The 15,671-nt window shown below is 43.8% G+C and overlaps 1 protein-coding gene across 4 annotated transcripts in view; it reads left to right on the top strand.

Annotated features, from left to right (window-relative positions):
• Window positions 1-12,399, top strand: part of KITLG (KIT ligand) — a 130,774-nt gene extending 118,375 nt beyond the window's left edge. For all 4 annotated transcript variants that reach the window (XM_085653906.1, XM_085653905.1, XM_085653908.1 and 1 more), the window contains 3 exons: window positions 3,676-3,755; window positions 5,075-5,149; window positions 10,971-12,399. In XM_085653906.1, coding sequence (XP_085510032.1) covers window positions 3,676-3,755; window positions 5,075-5,114 — 120 coding nt within the window. In that variant the 3' untranslated portion in view covers window positions 5,115-5,149; window positions 10,971-12,399. The remainder of the gene's footprint in view (window positions 1-3,675; window positions 3,756-5,074; window positions 5,150-10,970) is intronic.
• Window positions 12,400-15,671: the final 3,272 nt, after the last annotated feature.

Genomic DNA, 15,671 nt, shown 5'->3' on the forward strand with positions numbered 1-15,671 from the left:
TGTTTTATTATTTTGCTGCAGCAGTGGGTAACAATATTTCCCCTTGGTAGCTAAACTGGAAAACAACCCTCTTTGAAACTTCCCCTTTATCTTTTTCGCCCCTGCATAGAACTACATGAAAATTGGCATGCAAAAATGTATCTGCATTAAGCTTGGGCAAAGCACTGCGCTACGCTCGCGTAGTTTGCGAAGTTTGCGCTACTTCGCACTACGCGACTTGCACGTAGCACAGTGCGAACACGCGTAACGTTGCGTAGTGCAGCGTTCATTTTTTCCTTGCTAGCGGTCCTCAATGTCAAGTTGGCGACCGTGAGCAAGCAAAATGACATCCCGGTGAGACTTTTTCCTCGTTCGCAATAAGCAACATCAAGTTGGCGATCGCGAGCGTGGAAAATAAACCTCCCGGCGAGATTCTCAAAGCGAGGAGGTCAGGTTTCTCATTGCGAGTGGTCGCGTATGCTCGCGACCGCTCGCGATGAGAAACTACCAGTCCGCGTTGAGAAAGCTGCCGCTCGAGTAAAAATCTACTCGAGCGGCAGAAAACGACAGCTCGCACTGTGCAAGATGCCGTTTTCAATGATTGCACAGTGCCGGTTGCTTGTCCGCACTGTGCAATCATTGAAAACGACATCTTGCACAGTGCGAACAGGGTACTACGCAGTTCGCGAAGTGCTATGCGTAGCTCGCGAAGTGCACTTTGCGTAGCTTCGCGTAGTGCTACTTCGCGAACTACGCCCAGGGTTAATCTGCATATGCTGAGCGAGTGCTGAATTCTGTGCCGCTCTAGCTATCAGTACCAAAGTTCTAGGCAAATAAAAAAAAAAGTGCCTTTCAAATTTGTTCAGAACCATAATAGACAAGCGTTTCTTTGACTTGACTATATCTGACTGACTAGATCTTTGGCGAATCTTCATGAAATTTTCCCCAAAAAGTGTGCCTGTGATTCTTGCTGTGCATGAAAAGTTTTGGGGCGATCCATCTTAAGGGAGATGAGAAAAAGAGTGGGTTCAAAAAAGTGTTTTCCCAAGTTAACTTCCAGAGAGATTTTAGACATGACTACAGTCCAAACTTCTGGAAAATTACACCAAATATGGCAGAAAGGTAGCTCTTGGTCCAGAAAGAACCCTTTTTGTTATTTGGTGAAAATCCGTTTAGTAATTTTTGACATATTTAAAAAAAAAAAAAAAATCCAAATTTGTGTGTGTGTGTATATGTGTATATAATATAGGGTGTAGATCTGCCATTCACCGTGCCAAAATGTGATTGGCTGCCAACACTTCAACCAGGAAGTGTTGGCAACCATCTTGGGACTCAGTTTCAGCCAAGTCCCACAAGAACAGGGTAGGTGCACCTTAAGCTCGAGTTATGGGGTCCCAGAGAGAGGGCAAAAAAGCATTTTCTTTATGATTGCCACTGAAAAACAATGCAGCTGTGAATCTATACCAAAAATTCAAAACAAACCAAGCGTGGGCTCCAGCACTTGTTTTGAATAGGACCTCCGGGTGCGCCAGTTACCGGTGACATTTTAGGATGGAGGCACACAGGGCCCCCCCATCCTTGGGCTCGAATATGGCCTGAAGGCAAGCCCTTGCTCTGAGATTGTGGGGGGCCATGCAGCAGCAGCGGCCTGTGCAGGTAATCGCAATGGGGTAGGGGCATATCAACAGACAACTGTTTAGTAATTATTTTTACCTATTCTGTCCTGTCAACTTCCCCACCCCCTCACACCTTGCCCTACCACGCTTACCTGCACCAGCCGCTGCTGTCATGAAGCCCCACTCCTTGAGCCATACATGGCCCTGGGGACTACCACCCCATGGGACGGCTCCTGTTATGTTCCGGGGTGCCCACCCTCCAGGACATAGTTGTTTACTCCGACTTGGCGGGAGCTTTGATGGCTCCTGTCCAGTCAGAGCAAGCATGAACTCCGCTCTCAGAAACTAAGAGCCTTGACACCGCTCCTGCTTGCTGTGAAGCGGCAGGGAAACCAACAAAAGGATTGCTCTCACAGACTGGGAGCTGCATGTTTAGCAGCTCCCTGTCTGTGAGAGCAATGCCGACTTCCACAGGATGCAGGGAGTGACAGACAGGGACCCCAATGGTGGTGACTGGGTGCCCTGGGTGGGCTACAGGCCACTCGCAATCAAGAGGCCAGGCCCCAGGGAATAGGAAATCGGCCCAGGGAGTTGGGCCATGCCCCCGTCCTGCATTGATTCGTGGCTAGGCCTTAATGGATGGGGTACTTGGGGCTGAATTGGGCCCAGGGAGGGGGGCTGTGTGGGCCCCTCCCACTTTAAAGAAAATGTACGGCTCCGGGAAGGTGGTGGTTCGTGGACTCCCAGGAAGGGGGTCCATGTGGTCCCCCTCTTTTGGTAAAAACAAAGCCCCGGGGAGGTGCAGGTCTCTGGGGCTATTGGATCTAAATGGTGGAGGGACCCCCTCCTTCAATACCTGTAACGCCGCAGGAAGATGGTTTTTAAGTGGGAAAAGAGGGCAGAATAGGGAACAGAAAATGCAGGGCAGAAAAGGCAACACATAGAGCCCTCAGACACTCACACACCCACTCACAGACCCAATGCGACACTCGTACACCCACTCACAAACCCACCCAGACTCATGCAGCCACTCCCAATCCCACTCAGAGACTCATGCTCTCACTCAGCCACCCACTCAGTCACACACCCAAAAGACACTCCTGCACCAACTCACACACCCAGTGAGACTCCTATGCAGCCACTCCCTGGCCCACTTAGACACTCACTCACTCCCTCCCTCACACCCACTCTCACAACCATTGCGACACTCATGCACTCACACTCAAAGGTTACAGGTTACACTTAGAAATAAAAATTGAAAAAAACCTTAGAAACTCACTTAAAATGCCCAATAGTTACAGGGTTGTTAAAGGTAGAAAATGGAATTTAAATAAACTTAGAAATTCACTGGAAAAACGAAGGTTACAGGGATGTTATAGTTTGGCTCAGATTTCACTTGTACAAAACCAGTGAAATTCAGCAGATATAGTTACCTCAACTAACTACAACTTATGCCCCCGAGATGCACTGCTTATGAATTCATATATTAAATCACTCATGACCTGGTCAGTGACATCACTGATGACACCTCAAATAACTTCACTGATGACCTCATCCACAGAACTACACCCACTCACACCCCATAGAACCTCTCATATACCCACTCCCACATAACCCCTCAGACCCATACCAGTACTCCCACAACCAATCAGGCAGCCATAGAATCGCTCACTCATAATGCCATTCACACACCTACTAACTCACCAATACAGCCACTCACACATTCAGTCATGCAGACCTGCTTATACACCCACTCATATACCCTTACAACCACTCACACACCCACTCAATCTCGCATACAGAAACTCACACACCCATTCACCCTTACAGGTATTCATACACTCACCCATGCAAAGAGTGAAATCTGAGCACAACTATGATGTATCTGTAATCAGTTTTTTTCAGTGAATATCTATTTATCTATCCATCCTCCAAATGGCTGTTTTGATTCCTGTACTTTTAATAGTATTTGCACCATTAAGACAGAGTCTTAGCTTCCTCGTATTATAAGTAGGGATAAAGTGAATTCAGTTGAACCTGTAATCTCTGTTGCTTCAAAATGACTTCCTTTATCCCACAGATCAAACGCAGAGAGTCTGGTTTGGAATGTGAACCACCTGTACACTGCCCTGAAATACGGAAGGATGCTGAACAGACAAGGTACACCAACCATTGCCCATATTGCAGTAGTTACCTCTGTATTAATAGTGCTGAACTTATTAGGAAAGACAACACTTGGACACATACAGCACAGTTAAATGATGGTGCAAATGCTAAACGTGCACTGCAGAACTAATTATAATCCATTTCTTGGAATCTGGACTATCCTGATCTACTACAGAATAAACTAGGAAGGTAACTTTGTTTACCAATAATGGTTTACCTGTGCTGTTGTAACGGTATTGTACATGGTGCTGGGAAGAGCAGTGGCCTGTTTCATTGGTCAATGTGCCATAATTATCTGTGGGATATATGTTGTAACTATCTGGGATCATGTGCTTTTGCCTTTAAATGCAAGAGGCCCAATCTTCTCCTCTGAGGTATCCATCCATTCTTATCTACATCCTTATGTTGGACATTAACCTAGGTTCCATCACTTGGTTGTGTTATGGGTCAATGCTGACTTTTTTTTATTATCCATCCTTAGTGTACAACATGCCTGACTTTTATAGTTTGCTGTCTTTATGAAACATGACCAGATCCAGTAGCACCTTATTTGATACCTACACCAGCAGTTCTTAACCTCTGGTCCACAGATCCTTTGGGTTCCGCTGCACCTACTGAGGGGATCTGTTACTGTACAGAGAATTCAATAATATTAGCGGATAGATAAAGTATATAAAAGTACAAATGCAAAACTGAAAAATTCAAAATGCTTTTTAAATGTGAAGGAATTTGAATTGGAGGCTACAAATTATATTGGTATTCTTAGCTTGATTCCTGGGAACAAACACAAGTACAGTAAACCGAATCTAGTGTAGGCGATTGTTGGCCTGAATTGAAGCATTGGTATGTCCTAAACAATGAAGAAAAATTATTAGGAGCCGAGAAGACACATGGATATACTATAGTCTAGCATATCAGTTTGTATTTTAGAAACCAAACCATATTTTGAAAAGCTCAAACCTACCCTTTAAAATTTAGATTTTTGTATACTCTTGCACCTGAATAAAATATTTCATAATTTGTGTATTTCTTTGATGCATGCTTATTTCTGTAATTTTGTGGACTGTTTTGAGGTTAACTTAAAAATGTCTTAGACTGGGGTCCCCAAGTTTCAGTATACATTCAGTGGGGGTCCACAGAAGTCATAAGATTGAGAGCCTCTGTCCTACACTACTTAACCAGTGTCGCAACATCCTGCCTATTTCAATGCACGGGCAGTAAGAGCCCAACTCCCTTGCGTTCACTTTGGATTGTGTTATATAACTGTTTATCTTTAAATTATGAGTTAAGTGTTTTTCTTTTATTTTTTCCAGCATGTTAAATCAACCGGCTAAAGCAGTTCATTTGGTGTAGCATTCTTAGCCACGTTGTTACCGCTTAATTACTTGGTGAGTTACATTTTTTGTGAAGTATTTCGTTCTCATGAAGCATCTTAAAGTTTTACAGAACAGGATATACCGGGTTTTCGTATATTTCTAGGTATTTCCCACAAGACGTATTGCCCCCTGCATTAGTCTGAAGAGTGTTGAGACATGAATAAGAGCAGACTGGAGGACAGCCCATCACATACACTCGCTAACCTCATGCATCATATCATAGGCTAGCCAGCCTCATACTCCATGCTTAATTTGAGCTGGTGGTTGCTGGTGGTTGCCACCAGCACTTATTTTTGGGGAATAGCACTTATTTTTCCGAATAAGGTATTTACAAAGAGCACGAGAGTCAGAAAAAAAACTCGAATTGGAAAAATGGAGAAAAAGAGGGAAAAGTGTTACAAAGGGAGAAAGCAGTAACCTACAAGAGTGAGATAAAGGAGCGGGAATGAATGGTAGTGTGTATAGGAGGCATGCAGTGGTTTAAGACTACCAGCCTTGGTTTTTGGCGCACTGACATTTAATTGCATTGGCAACAGGCTTCTGAGCAGAGCTTCAGGGACTGTCACCCTTTCTTTTACAAATCGGGCTCTGCTCATGCTGTCTTTAATAGTCTAATACACAGCACCTTCCTCTGGCCAGTGCCTAGACTGATAATGGTTCATACTTGTTAAGTTAAGATTTTGTTTAAAATTGGAAAAGGATCCAATGCTTATAAATCACCTTTATCTTCATGTTGCTTCCTATTTTCCTCTGTTAGTCTAGTACAATAGATGTATCTTAATTTTAGTGTATCCAGGTTCCCCCACCACCATACATTGTATAAATAAAGCGTCCTCAGTGAAGGAAATATGATTCAACCATATAGTTCAGACAAATCTTTCAGGCCACTCCTATTGGACCAGGTATTGTTTCCATTTATGATTTCTGCTCTGGATGAGCATTATGGACACACAGGACTGGGATTTAATATGTAAGGTGTAAACTGTTTCTGTTTGCAGGCTGCATTTGCTTGAGGTATTACTAATCTTTGGTGGTTAAATGTGTGTAAGCTATCAATAACAGAAGAAATGGACATAGATGTGGTGTTTAAGTAAATACTTCTCCTTATCTTCTTTGCCCTAACCTTGTGCATTTTAAGCATTAAACAAGGAACGCCAGTTTACGGTCCGATAAAAGTCAATACACCTAGAATTTTGAAAACTTTTCTCCCCACAATATTATCATACCCAACATGTTTTTTCTTTCGGACAGTCGCTCCCTGTTCCAGCCCTGTAAAAACTAAGATCTCCAGCTGGTACCAACATGTTTATTTGATACTGCATGGTAAATGGTTACACTGGTACAGGGGTCTCCTATGGGTAGTTCTGCAGCTACTGATGGCTCGCCAATACTGTGGAAGGTGCTCCTTGAGGTGCAGTCAAGCACATTTTGTAATTCAGAGGGTGTAGTCTCATTGAAGAAGGCACCCCTACACATCTCTGGAATCTTGGACTGGTGGCCAGGCAAACCAACGGTAGAGCCACATGCTGCAGGACGTGCAATATGGCCACCTGTCTCCACTCTGTTTGGGAATGTCACATGAATATTTGGCACTTTGCAAGCCCATTCTATCAATGAAACAGTGTGCATGAAAATGACAAGCTGTTAAGAATAAGGTCTTCCCTTTATGTTCAATTCGCAATTTGGCAGGGTACATCAAGATGTATTTCGGGCCTCTGTTGCGGAGCTGTTTTTTAACCACACCACACCATAGTTCTTGCGTAGGTCATGTTCCTTTTGTGTAGTCCGGAAAGATTGAAATCTCGTTCCCCTCAAACTGTTGTGGGCACTGTACCTGAACATTTTGCAAAACTTTGTGTGGCCTCTAAAATGAAACAGAGGGACTGTTATGGCCGTGGGGGCAGACCTTGTCGTGGGGTCCAATGCCGGGTGCGCCCTGTCAATGTTGACACATTTTGGACAAAATTATTCCTCCTGAACCTGCCCTCTGCATATTCTGCCCTTTCTTCCAAATGTGCAGACATTTTAGATAGCCTTGTTACGGCATCTTTCAGTTCCTTTACTTCCTGTTGAAGTTCCTGAATCGTTCCCTCCGTCTCGATGACCCAGTCTGCAACCTTCCTAAGGTCAGTGCGCTTCAGGTTAATATCTATGGCAACAGAGGCTATTTGACCTCCATCTTCTCACTTGAGCCATTGATCATTGCCATCAGATCTGCCAGTGTCCGGATCCTTCCTCCTTGCACTCTAGCTCCCATGGCAGAGCCCCCCCCGTGGGATCATGTGGGTGTAGTTCACAATTTAGTTTGTTTGTGCTGGCTTTGTCAGTTTATCCTTCCCCATGCTGCTGCTCCAAATTGATTTTCACCATCAGTCACAAGTTGTAATAGCAAGCAGGGAGGCGGGACAACCACGACCGTTCAATACGGGCCACAACCCCAACTTCATGCAGCGACCAGCACTAGGCCTCACTCCAGTCCCATGGGACCTCTTACCAGAAATGAACGGATGTACCCAGTCATCAAAGGCTGAAAGTAGTGCCCACCAGGACAGCCAGCACCCATGAGTTTCTGTTGTCCAGTAAATTTCTCCCCTACAGTTTAACCAGGGGCCCTGGCATCCTCAAGGGGCCCTACATGTGCTACCCAGTAGCATGCAAAGCTGGGCCCCCACTGGGCACCATCGGATGCATTCTGCATTCTGCATTTTGCAGTAGAGATTGGGGCCCGGCAGGGCTATGCCTCACTATGTGTAGGTCTGGATGGCAGTAGGTTTAGCGTAGAGCAGCCAATCTCGATCACCAAGGGACCCCATCAGTCTCCTCCTGTGCGCATGTGGGAATTTATGCCAGGCCTCGCAGTACTTGGGGGGGGGGGGGGGGGGGGGAGAAAGGGGGCATTCTGGTACTGCCAACAGCCTCTGACAATGTACTGCACCCCAGGAGCCATCTCCCCATGTGCGCTCACTGTGTCTGGAGCAGGCCTCTGCGACTGGGCACCGCCTCGACATTATCAGCAGTGCTGATGCACCTCCTCATTTTCTGATGCTCCCCAGAAGGCAATCCCCAAGCCCGCAGGCCTGCTCCACTCTCTCTCCTTAGCCGCCATTTACCAGGGACCTCTCTAGGCACTGCAAATCCTGTTGTCGGTAATCCTTCCCCTGCCACCAAAGAATTATGACCGGCCTAGCTGCCACGCTGCAATGCAGCCTGCATCTGACTCTCATCACTGATTCCTGTGGCACCCCCAGTTACTGCTCTCGGCTTATATCGACAGCCAGTATGATGTCCCTGGTGGTTGGTATATTCTCATGGCTTCAGAGAGCACAATGCAACAGGATTTTCATGCAGGATAGTAAAATCGCTGGCGGAAGCCAAGCGAGGCGCAGCTAGAAAGCCATGTACCGGGCCACGTCCTTCTGCTTTACGGTGGTTGGTGTTTTATCACCATACCGAGTTTTGCATAGTGTCCTGCCAAATTACTGCATCTAAAATATTGGTAAATGCAACATCATGATGGTATATTGTAAGCTTAGTTTTATTTACATTCTTAAGTCGACCGGTTTGCCTTGCATGCATGTATGTAGGTGTATGTATATATATATGTGTCTGTGTGTGTGTGTGTGTGTGTGTGTGTGTGTGTGTGTGTGTGTGTGTGTGTATATATAATGTCACTGAAGGAAACAAAGGTTACAGGGATGTTATAGTTAGGAGAAATGAACTGAAAAAAACAAAGGCTAGAGAGACATGGTTGTGTGTATAAAATCTGAACCCAACTATTTTCAGCAGTTGTAGTCAGACTTATCTAAAACATTATGTCATGGCCTAAGGTAACTATAACTCGTGCCCCCACCATGCACCGCTTTCTCACCAAGAATTTTATTGCAAATGTTGCAGTTCTATTGTAAATGATGTCATGGAAGACCTCAATACTGATGTAATTTGCGCGGCAAGTAGCAGTGCATGGGGAGGGCGCGAGTTATCTAAACCTAACTATAATGCCCATATGTGAAATTCTATATTTTTTTTATACTTGTTCATAACTAAAACGTCTCTGTAACTTTTGCATTTTTCAGTAAATTTGTTGGGTTTTCTTAATGCTAAGTAGTATTTAATTGCGTTACGTTAATCTATCCGTGCGTGCCCCCCCTCCCCAAGCTGATTTTGGCCCGTGGGTCCCATTCCCTGGGGCCTAGCCACTTAATGCTCAGTGCCCTGGCCCCACCCAGAGAACCAAAGTACACTGTGTGATGCCACTGGCTGAGCATCAATGCCACCGCGGTTCCAGACAGCTCTCTGCCTCCAGCGGTGGCCGGCATTTCTCCCACATGCAGGAGAGCAGAAAAAAATGCTCCCTGCATGCGGGAGCAATTTTTTCATCTCTTTCCCAAAACAGATAAACTGTCTTCTCCCAACGGACAGGAGCAGTTTTTCTGCTCCTGCCCACTGGGAGCAGACCTGCTGTTTGAACCTTGTTGATGAAAGCTGTCAAAGCTTCCGCCAAACTAAAGCAAACGTTTGTCCCTAGGATGAGCACCTTAGGGAGCCATCCTGTGGGATTGGCAGTCCTCAGGGGCATTAATGGCTTCAGGAGGTGGGGCCTTACAGCCCCCCTCCCCTTTCACAAAGTAGGCCTGCCCCCGGGGGAGGTGGTGGTCCCTGGGGCCATAATGGGCCAAGGATGGGGGGGGCTGGCCACCTCCCCTCTAAAAGATAGGCCTTGCCCTGGGGAGGTGGTGCTTTTAGGGCCATAAACCACCTTCGGAGGGGTGGCTGCATGGTCCCCCTCCCACTGAATATACATTGACAAGCCCCTGGCAGGTGGAGGTCCCCAGGGTCATCATAAGCCCAGGAGGGGGGGGGGGGTGTCCATGTGGTCCCTCCTCCCCTGTAAAAGATATGCTTTGCCCCAGAAGGTGGTGGTCCCCGGTGCCGTAAACTGCCTTCGAAGGGGGAGCCGCGCAGACCCCTTCCCACATTGGGAAGGTTGCATGGGGAAAACACATTTTGTGGGCCCCTTATTTCTTGGACCCTGCTGGGCAAATCACCTTGAAACTTTTCAGAGAGTAGCTGAAGTGAGTGTTGAACTAGTTTCAAAAGGTTTGTAATTCTTCTTCAAACGGTGCCAAAGTTATTAGCAACACAATATTAACGCTTTTTCTATGGAAAGTAGGTCCCACTTAACTATAACTACTTGCTGCCCCCCCCCAAAAAACACACACACTTGCACTCTTTTTTTCTTTCTTCAAGGTATATAGAAATGGAGCTTAGAACCATATTGGACTTCTATGATTTTCGTTATTCAGTATTCTGGAAAATTAATTTTAGCTGGAGATATTTTACACACAACATTGTGACATGCATCTGGTGCAAAGTGTAGGTACTGTTGTGGTAATATCTGCTGTGGTCACTACTGCAACAATGATCAAAGGCATTCTTAGATCAGGACTATTTTTATTTATCAAAAGTAGCTGTCACTGTGGAAAAGGTTGGAGAGCTCCTGCTCTATTAATCACAATTTATCATGTGCATCTCATGACTATAGCATTCATCGTTATCTCGATAGAATCTCTAACACACATGCATACTCTTACTATCTGCTTTCCTTTGATTTTATGGACCATAGGAAGGGCATGTCTGGTGTCTCCTTTTATTATGTACAAAACTGTATGATTCGAATCGTCTACAACAATGTAATTATCTTGCGTTGATTGGTTAGGTATCATAAGTATATGCCATGTTGCCTATTGATCTATTTAAAAGTAATCCTATAATGACATAATCACAAATTTTAGTACTGTTTCATTTGCCCTTTTTATTTTTCACTGCTCCACAGGTAACAGTTCTCACATTTTGCTTCACAAATGAAGCCACGTAAAGCACACCCACATCCAATCTGGCCTGATACTATCTTCATCTGATCCACTGCGACTCTACTGGTCTTTCTGAAGATTAGGACTCACCAAGTGCTCGCACAAGGGAATCAAGCCATGAACAAAGTATGGGACGTGCGTATGTGCTGGACCAGATGACTATTTATGCACCCTTTAGCCTGCCGTGCGAACAGATGTGGAAGTATCTGGAACTGCATGCAGGACAATGATGTTGGCAGACAAAAGCATGCATCACGAAGCGTCCAAAATATTTGATTACAATGATCAAAAACATCTAATGAAATATCTTTCAGCTAAAGTTGCCTTCCCTTGCAGCTTTGTACCATGACAAACTGAGCGAGTTATAATGGCTTTGCATTTACAAGCCCAGAGGATAAAACTGTGTTCTTTGTTTTTGATATGTACATACAGACTTCATTGAACTTCCTTGCTTATGCACTGGAAACTACAGATGTAGATGAGTTGCCAATGTATATGTCCTAAGAGTGAAATGTATTGCGTGGGTTATGAGAGAGTATTCCTAAACCTAGTTCAACGTTGCTCCTTCAGTGGATCCAAAGATTCATTTACCCACTTTGACACTTTATTTAAGCACCATTGCCATGTTTAAAAAAAAAAAAGAAAAAGCCCCCATCAATCTCTCCTTCCCTGCCTTCTTGTTGGGTTGACGCATGGATAAAACAGTGGAAGGAAGTATTGTGCAATATGTGGAGATCAACAGCGAGCTGGGCTAAAATGTGACCCAAGGAGATCATTTGTGATGCTCTCCGTTTCATGGTGGACTCTGGGTTAATCAGAGAGGCTCCTCTTTATTGATCTGCCCCGGACAGCTACATTGCAATTTAGAACGGCCTATTATCTGCTTGGGCTGATTGGATTTCAGTGGGAGCCCCATGGAAGTGGCTCTGAAAGACATTGCTGAGCGTTTTTTAAAAATTTTTTTTTTTCGACATGGTTCCGTGACAATGTATGTTATTTTTAACCAGTGCCATATGGCCTCTTTCTTGAACAAATCTCCCTTTCCATCCCTTTTTGAAATCCTTGCTTTTGTAAAGTATCTTAATTCATGCATTTTTATATTTTTATACTGGGTACATATATCTGTACAGAAAGATTTTGTTGTGTGTTGTCCCCACCCTTCAGCTTAAATGTTATGAGCAAATGTAAAGGAACATATTTTAAATATCGATCAGGTTCCAAACCACAGCACACATGGTTTAAGGATGACCAAAAGCAATGAAAAGGCATGTCTGCTCTGGTTGGACATTCTCTCCACAGCTGACGAAATGCTGAAAGCCAGCGTACATTGGTTAAAAGAATGATGTTCTGTTTTTGGAAAGACTCCTCTAATAAAAAGATTAGTGGACCGGAGGGAGGATGTGTTCCTGTTTATTCATTTGTATATTAGCACGCAGTGCTTTATTTTGGTTTAAATAAAATGGGTCATCCCGATTGGGCTCTCCATTTTGAACTCAACCAGAGATTCAAAATCTAGCGTGCTTTTGACCGGACAACTAATTTGAATAAATGAAATTGACGCCATGAAAAGCCACGTTTTGCATTGGGTTCAGAAGGTAAGGTTACTTAGACAGTGAGACAAAGGGAGCCGATTCCAGTACTTGGCAGACATATATCATTCTAAAAAGAGCGTCTGCTGACTGTTTTGGACAGGAAGAATTATTCCACCGAAGGTTCTTATTTCTAAACAGTAAACTTAACAACAAAATAAAATGAAACTAATTGCTGGCAAATGTATTGTTTAATTGGCACTGCCTCGATGGTTTTCATTGGCGTGTTACGAAATTGTGCAAGGCCGGAGGAAAGGGTGGAACTAAGGGCTATTGAAACTAAAACTGCCTAAAGACAATCCTCGCGTGTGAAATGTATTTGGTACCACATCACCAAGCACCCAGCTTCTCTAATGATTTCTGTGTATGTTTCTGGCACAACCATGTTAGGGCACTCGTGATGTCATTTTGTGGGTCAAGTCATTTCTCACAAGAGTCCTTTTGTGCATGGAGGCACTGCAGAGCTGCAAATGTGTTCCAAGATGCAAATGTCTTTTATAGATTCATCCTTTTAGCAAATGCGGCAGAGCCTTCTGGTGGCACTCCTTGCCAAGAGTGATAATTAAAGCAACTACTGTGGGTCCCTCTAATGTACATTCTGCTCATCTTATAATATGGCAACATTTCGTTATCATATTTAGAGAGCCTTGATTTTTTTTTGTTTTTTTTTGTTGCTGTCCTCAAAATTGCAACACCTATGTTTTCTACTCACAAACTGCTGTGTTCCGGTTTTATTTCGCATCCACTCCCTCTGCTAAAATTGCACCTTACTGATGGTATTTATGTGAAGCTTCGAAATTCCCCAAAATTTGTGCAAAAGACCATGCCGTCAAAAAGCAAACCCTATTAAATGCTGTTGTGCAGTGCACCCTGTGGAGTAACACAGGTGTAATGGGTTTTAGCCCAAGCATTCGATATGGGCTACCTACCCCAGATTTAGGTAGCCAAATATAGCCATGCTTGGGGTGCAGAGAGCCCCTCACAACCTTGGGTTCCGACCTGAGGTACAACAAATACCCGCGTACCCTGTGCATACCCAAAAAAAGAGAAGTCGTTTTGGTTTGCAGATGGAATGGAGCAAACCTGTTGTGATGTATGCCATTAAGTTGTACAAGCTCTAAAAATTGAGGCAATTGTTGTTTTTTAATCACTTGTGAAGCAAGCTAATTTTGCTTCACTTAATCTCTAAGCAGAATAAATAGCAAGCTTTTATTTTACTCTTTTGTTCTGATGCATTTCTTTATGGTTAATGGCGCACATTAATTTTGCATACAAATGTTGTAATATTGAAAATTACTCCATCCTCTGACACTACTGTAGGTTTGACAATGGTGACCACTTGGCCCATGTCACTACCAATTTTCACGTCCCTTCGAGCTCTGCAGTGTTTGTTTACTCACCCGACAGCCCTTTTGTGACTCCTCCCGTCCTTTGTACTTTCTTGGACTGACCTGTCTCCCCAACTCGTGCTGAAAATCAATTCCATGCATTTTCCTCGTTTGTTTTGGGTGCACAATCCTATTTCTGAGCCTCCACTATTGGTTAATTATCACAGTTTGTTTGAATGTGTGCACCTGGTCTACTGTTTACTATAGAATTATCAAAGTGTTTCCATCAGGTCTCCCTTACTTTCTCTCTATTTTCACCACAGTTGCCTTTTTTGTCCTCCTTCATAAGAAACCGGTTCTATACTCCTTACAGTGTCAATAGTTTTATCTGGAGCGTATTCAATATATCTTTTCCAGAGGGGACATCCAGACCTGTATATTATGTTTCGATTAAGGTCACTGCAGTGATGCACAATCTTTTATTAAAATGTCCTTTCCATACTTGTCATACTTTATCCCCTGCCCTTCCAGGACCCAAGAATATCACTGATGGCCTTAACGTGGTCGTTTTTTTTTTTTTTTTATAAAGTCATTGGGTTAGTAAACCCAAATTTTCCCTCCTGTCAGGTGGTCTCTACTCTCCCCTCATCTCTTATTGCACCTGAAGCTCTATCAACCTCAAATTTGAAAACCTTTCAGTTGATCCTATTAAATCTCACCTCTTGCCTATTACTAACTTCCAAATCTTGGTGCAGTTTGCACTTCATCCAGACAGCATGACTAAGGACACGATAAAGCTCCTGTGCAGACTGCCCACTGTCTAATTGTGCAGGCAACTCATGCAGTGGGCAGCACTGATGTGCACCCCAATTCTAGTGGATAGTTTAGAATGAGTATGCTCTGTACTGATTTTGAAAGAGCATATCTATACAGCAAGTCAGGTTGCTCTTTCACTGCAACCAGAATGGACCCTTAAGAGTTTTCATTAATATTCCATATCCAAGACATGGCTCATCACAGGCAAGTGGTTGTACCATCTGCAAGTTGGTTTATCTTAAAATCAAACTTTTACACAAGAAAGTAGGTGACGAATACTTGTGTGTAGACCTATATTATGCCCTAACTATTGCAACTTCTTAGGCTACTCAAGATGCCACTTAGACACGATTTATGTGTTTGGTCACCCCGCAGGCCTAAAGAATCGGCCACTGTTCAATCAAGGCTTGGAAACTGCTTGGGTTGAGGTGTGAAGGCTACATTTGTGTTTTTTGCTGGAACTAGTAAAACCCGTAAGTCTACATACTGGTTTATATAAACCAGGAAAGTTATTTCATCTTTGACAATGCTGTTTATGGCCAGTTGTGTTTTTAAACCATATCAAAAGTTCTTTTCATTCATCATTAGCATCCAAGGTCTGTTTGTGATTTAGTTTTTTCTGAATAATACATAGACATTTGAATACTTATGTATAAAAATAAAACCTTACTTGACTAGGCAAAAAAAACACCCTGTAAGAATTTAAACTGTGTTTCTTATTAGTCAAATTACATTGTGCTGGGTTTAACATGTCAATGTTACCTTGTCCAATGGGAAACCACCTTTACAACTGAAGCATACAACGCATGCCATTACAACGCATCTTGTTAAAACGCCAAAGGCTTGTTGCAGGGGTTAGAAGGTGTTGGAGTTAACTTGCACACCTTTCCTAATGTTGCACACACTGGAGATGGAATAGTAATTTATACTA

Source organism: Triturus cristatus, chromosome 4_1 (assembly GCF_964204655.1).
Source record: "Triturus cristatus chromosome 4_1, aTriCri1.1, whole genome shotgun sequence".
NCBI lineage: Eukaryota > Metazoa > Chordata > Amphibia > Caudata > Salamandridae > Triturus > Triturus cristatus.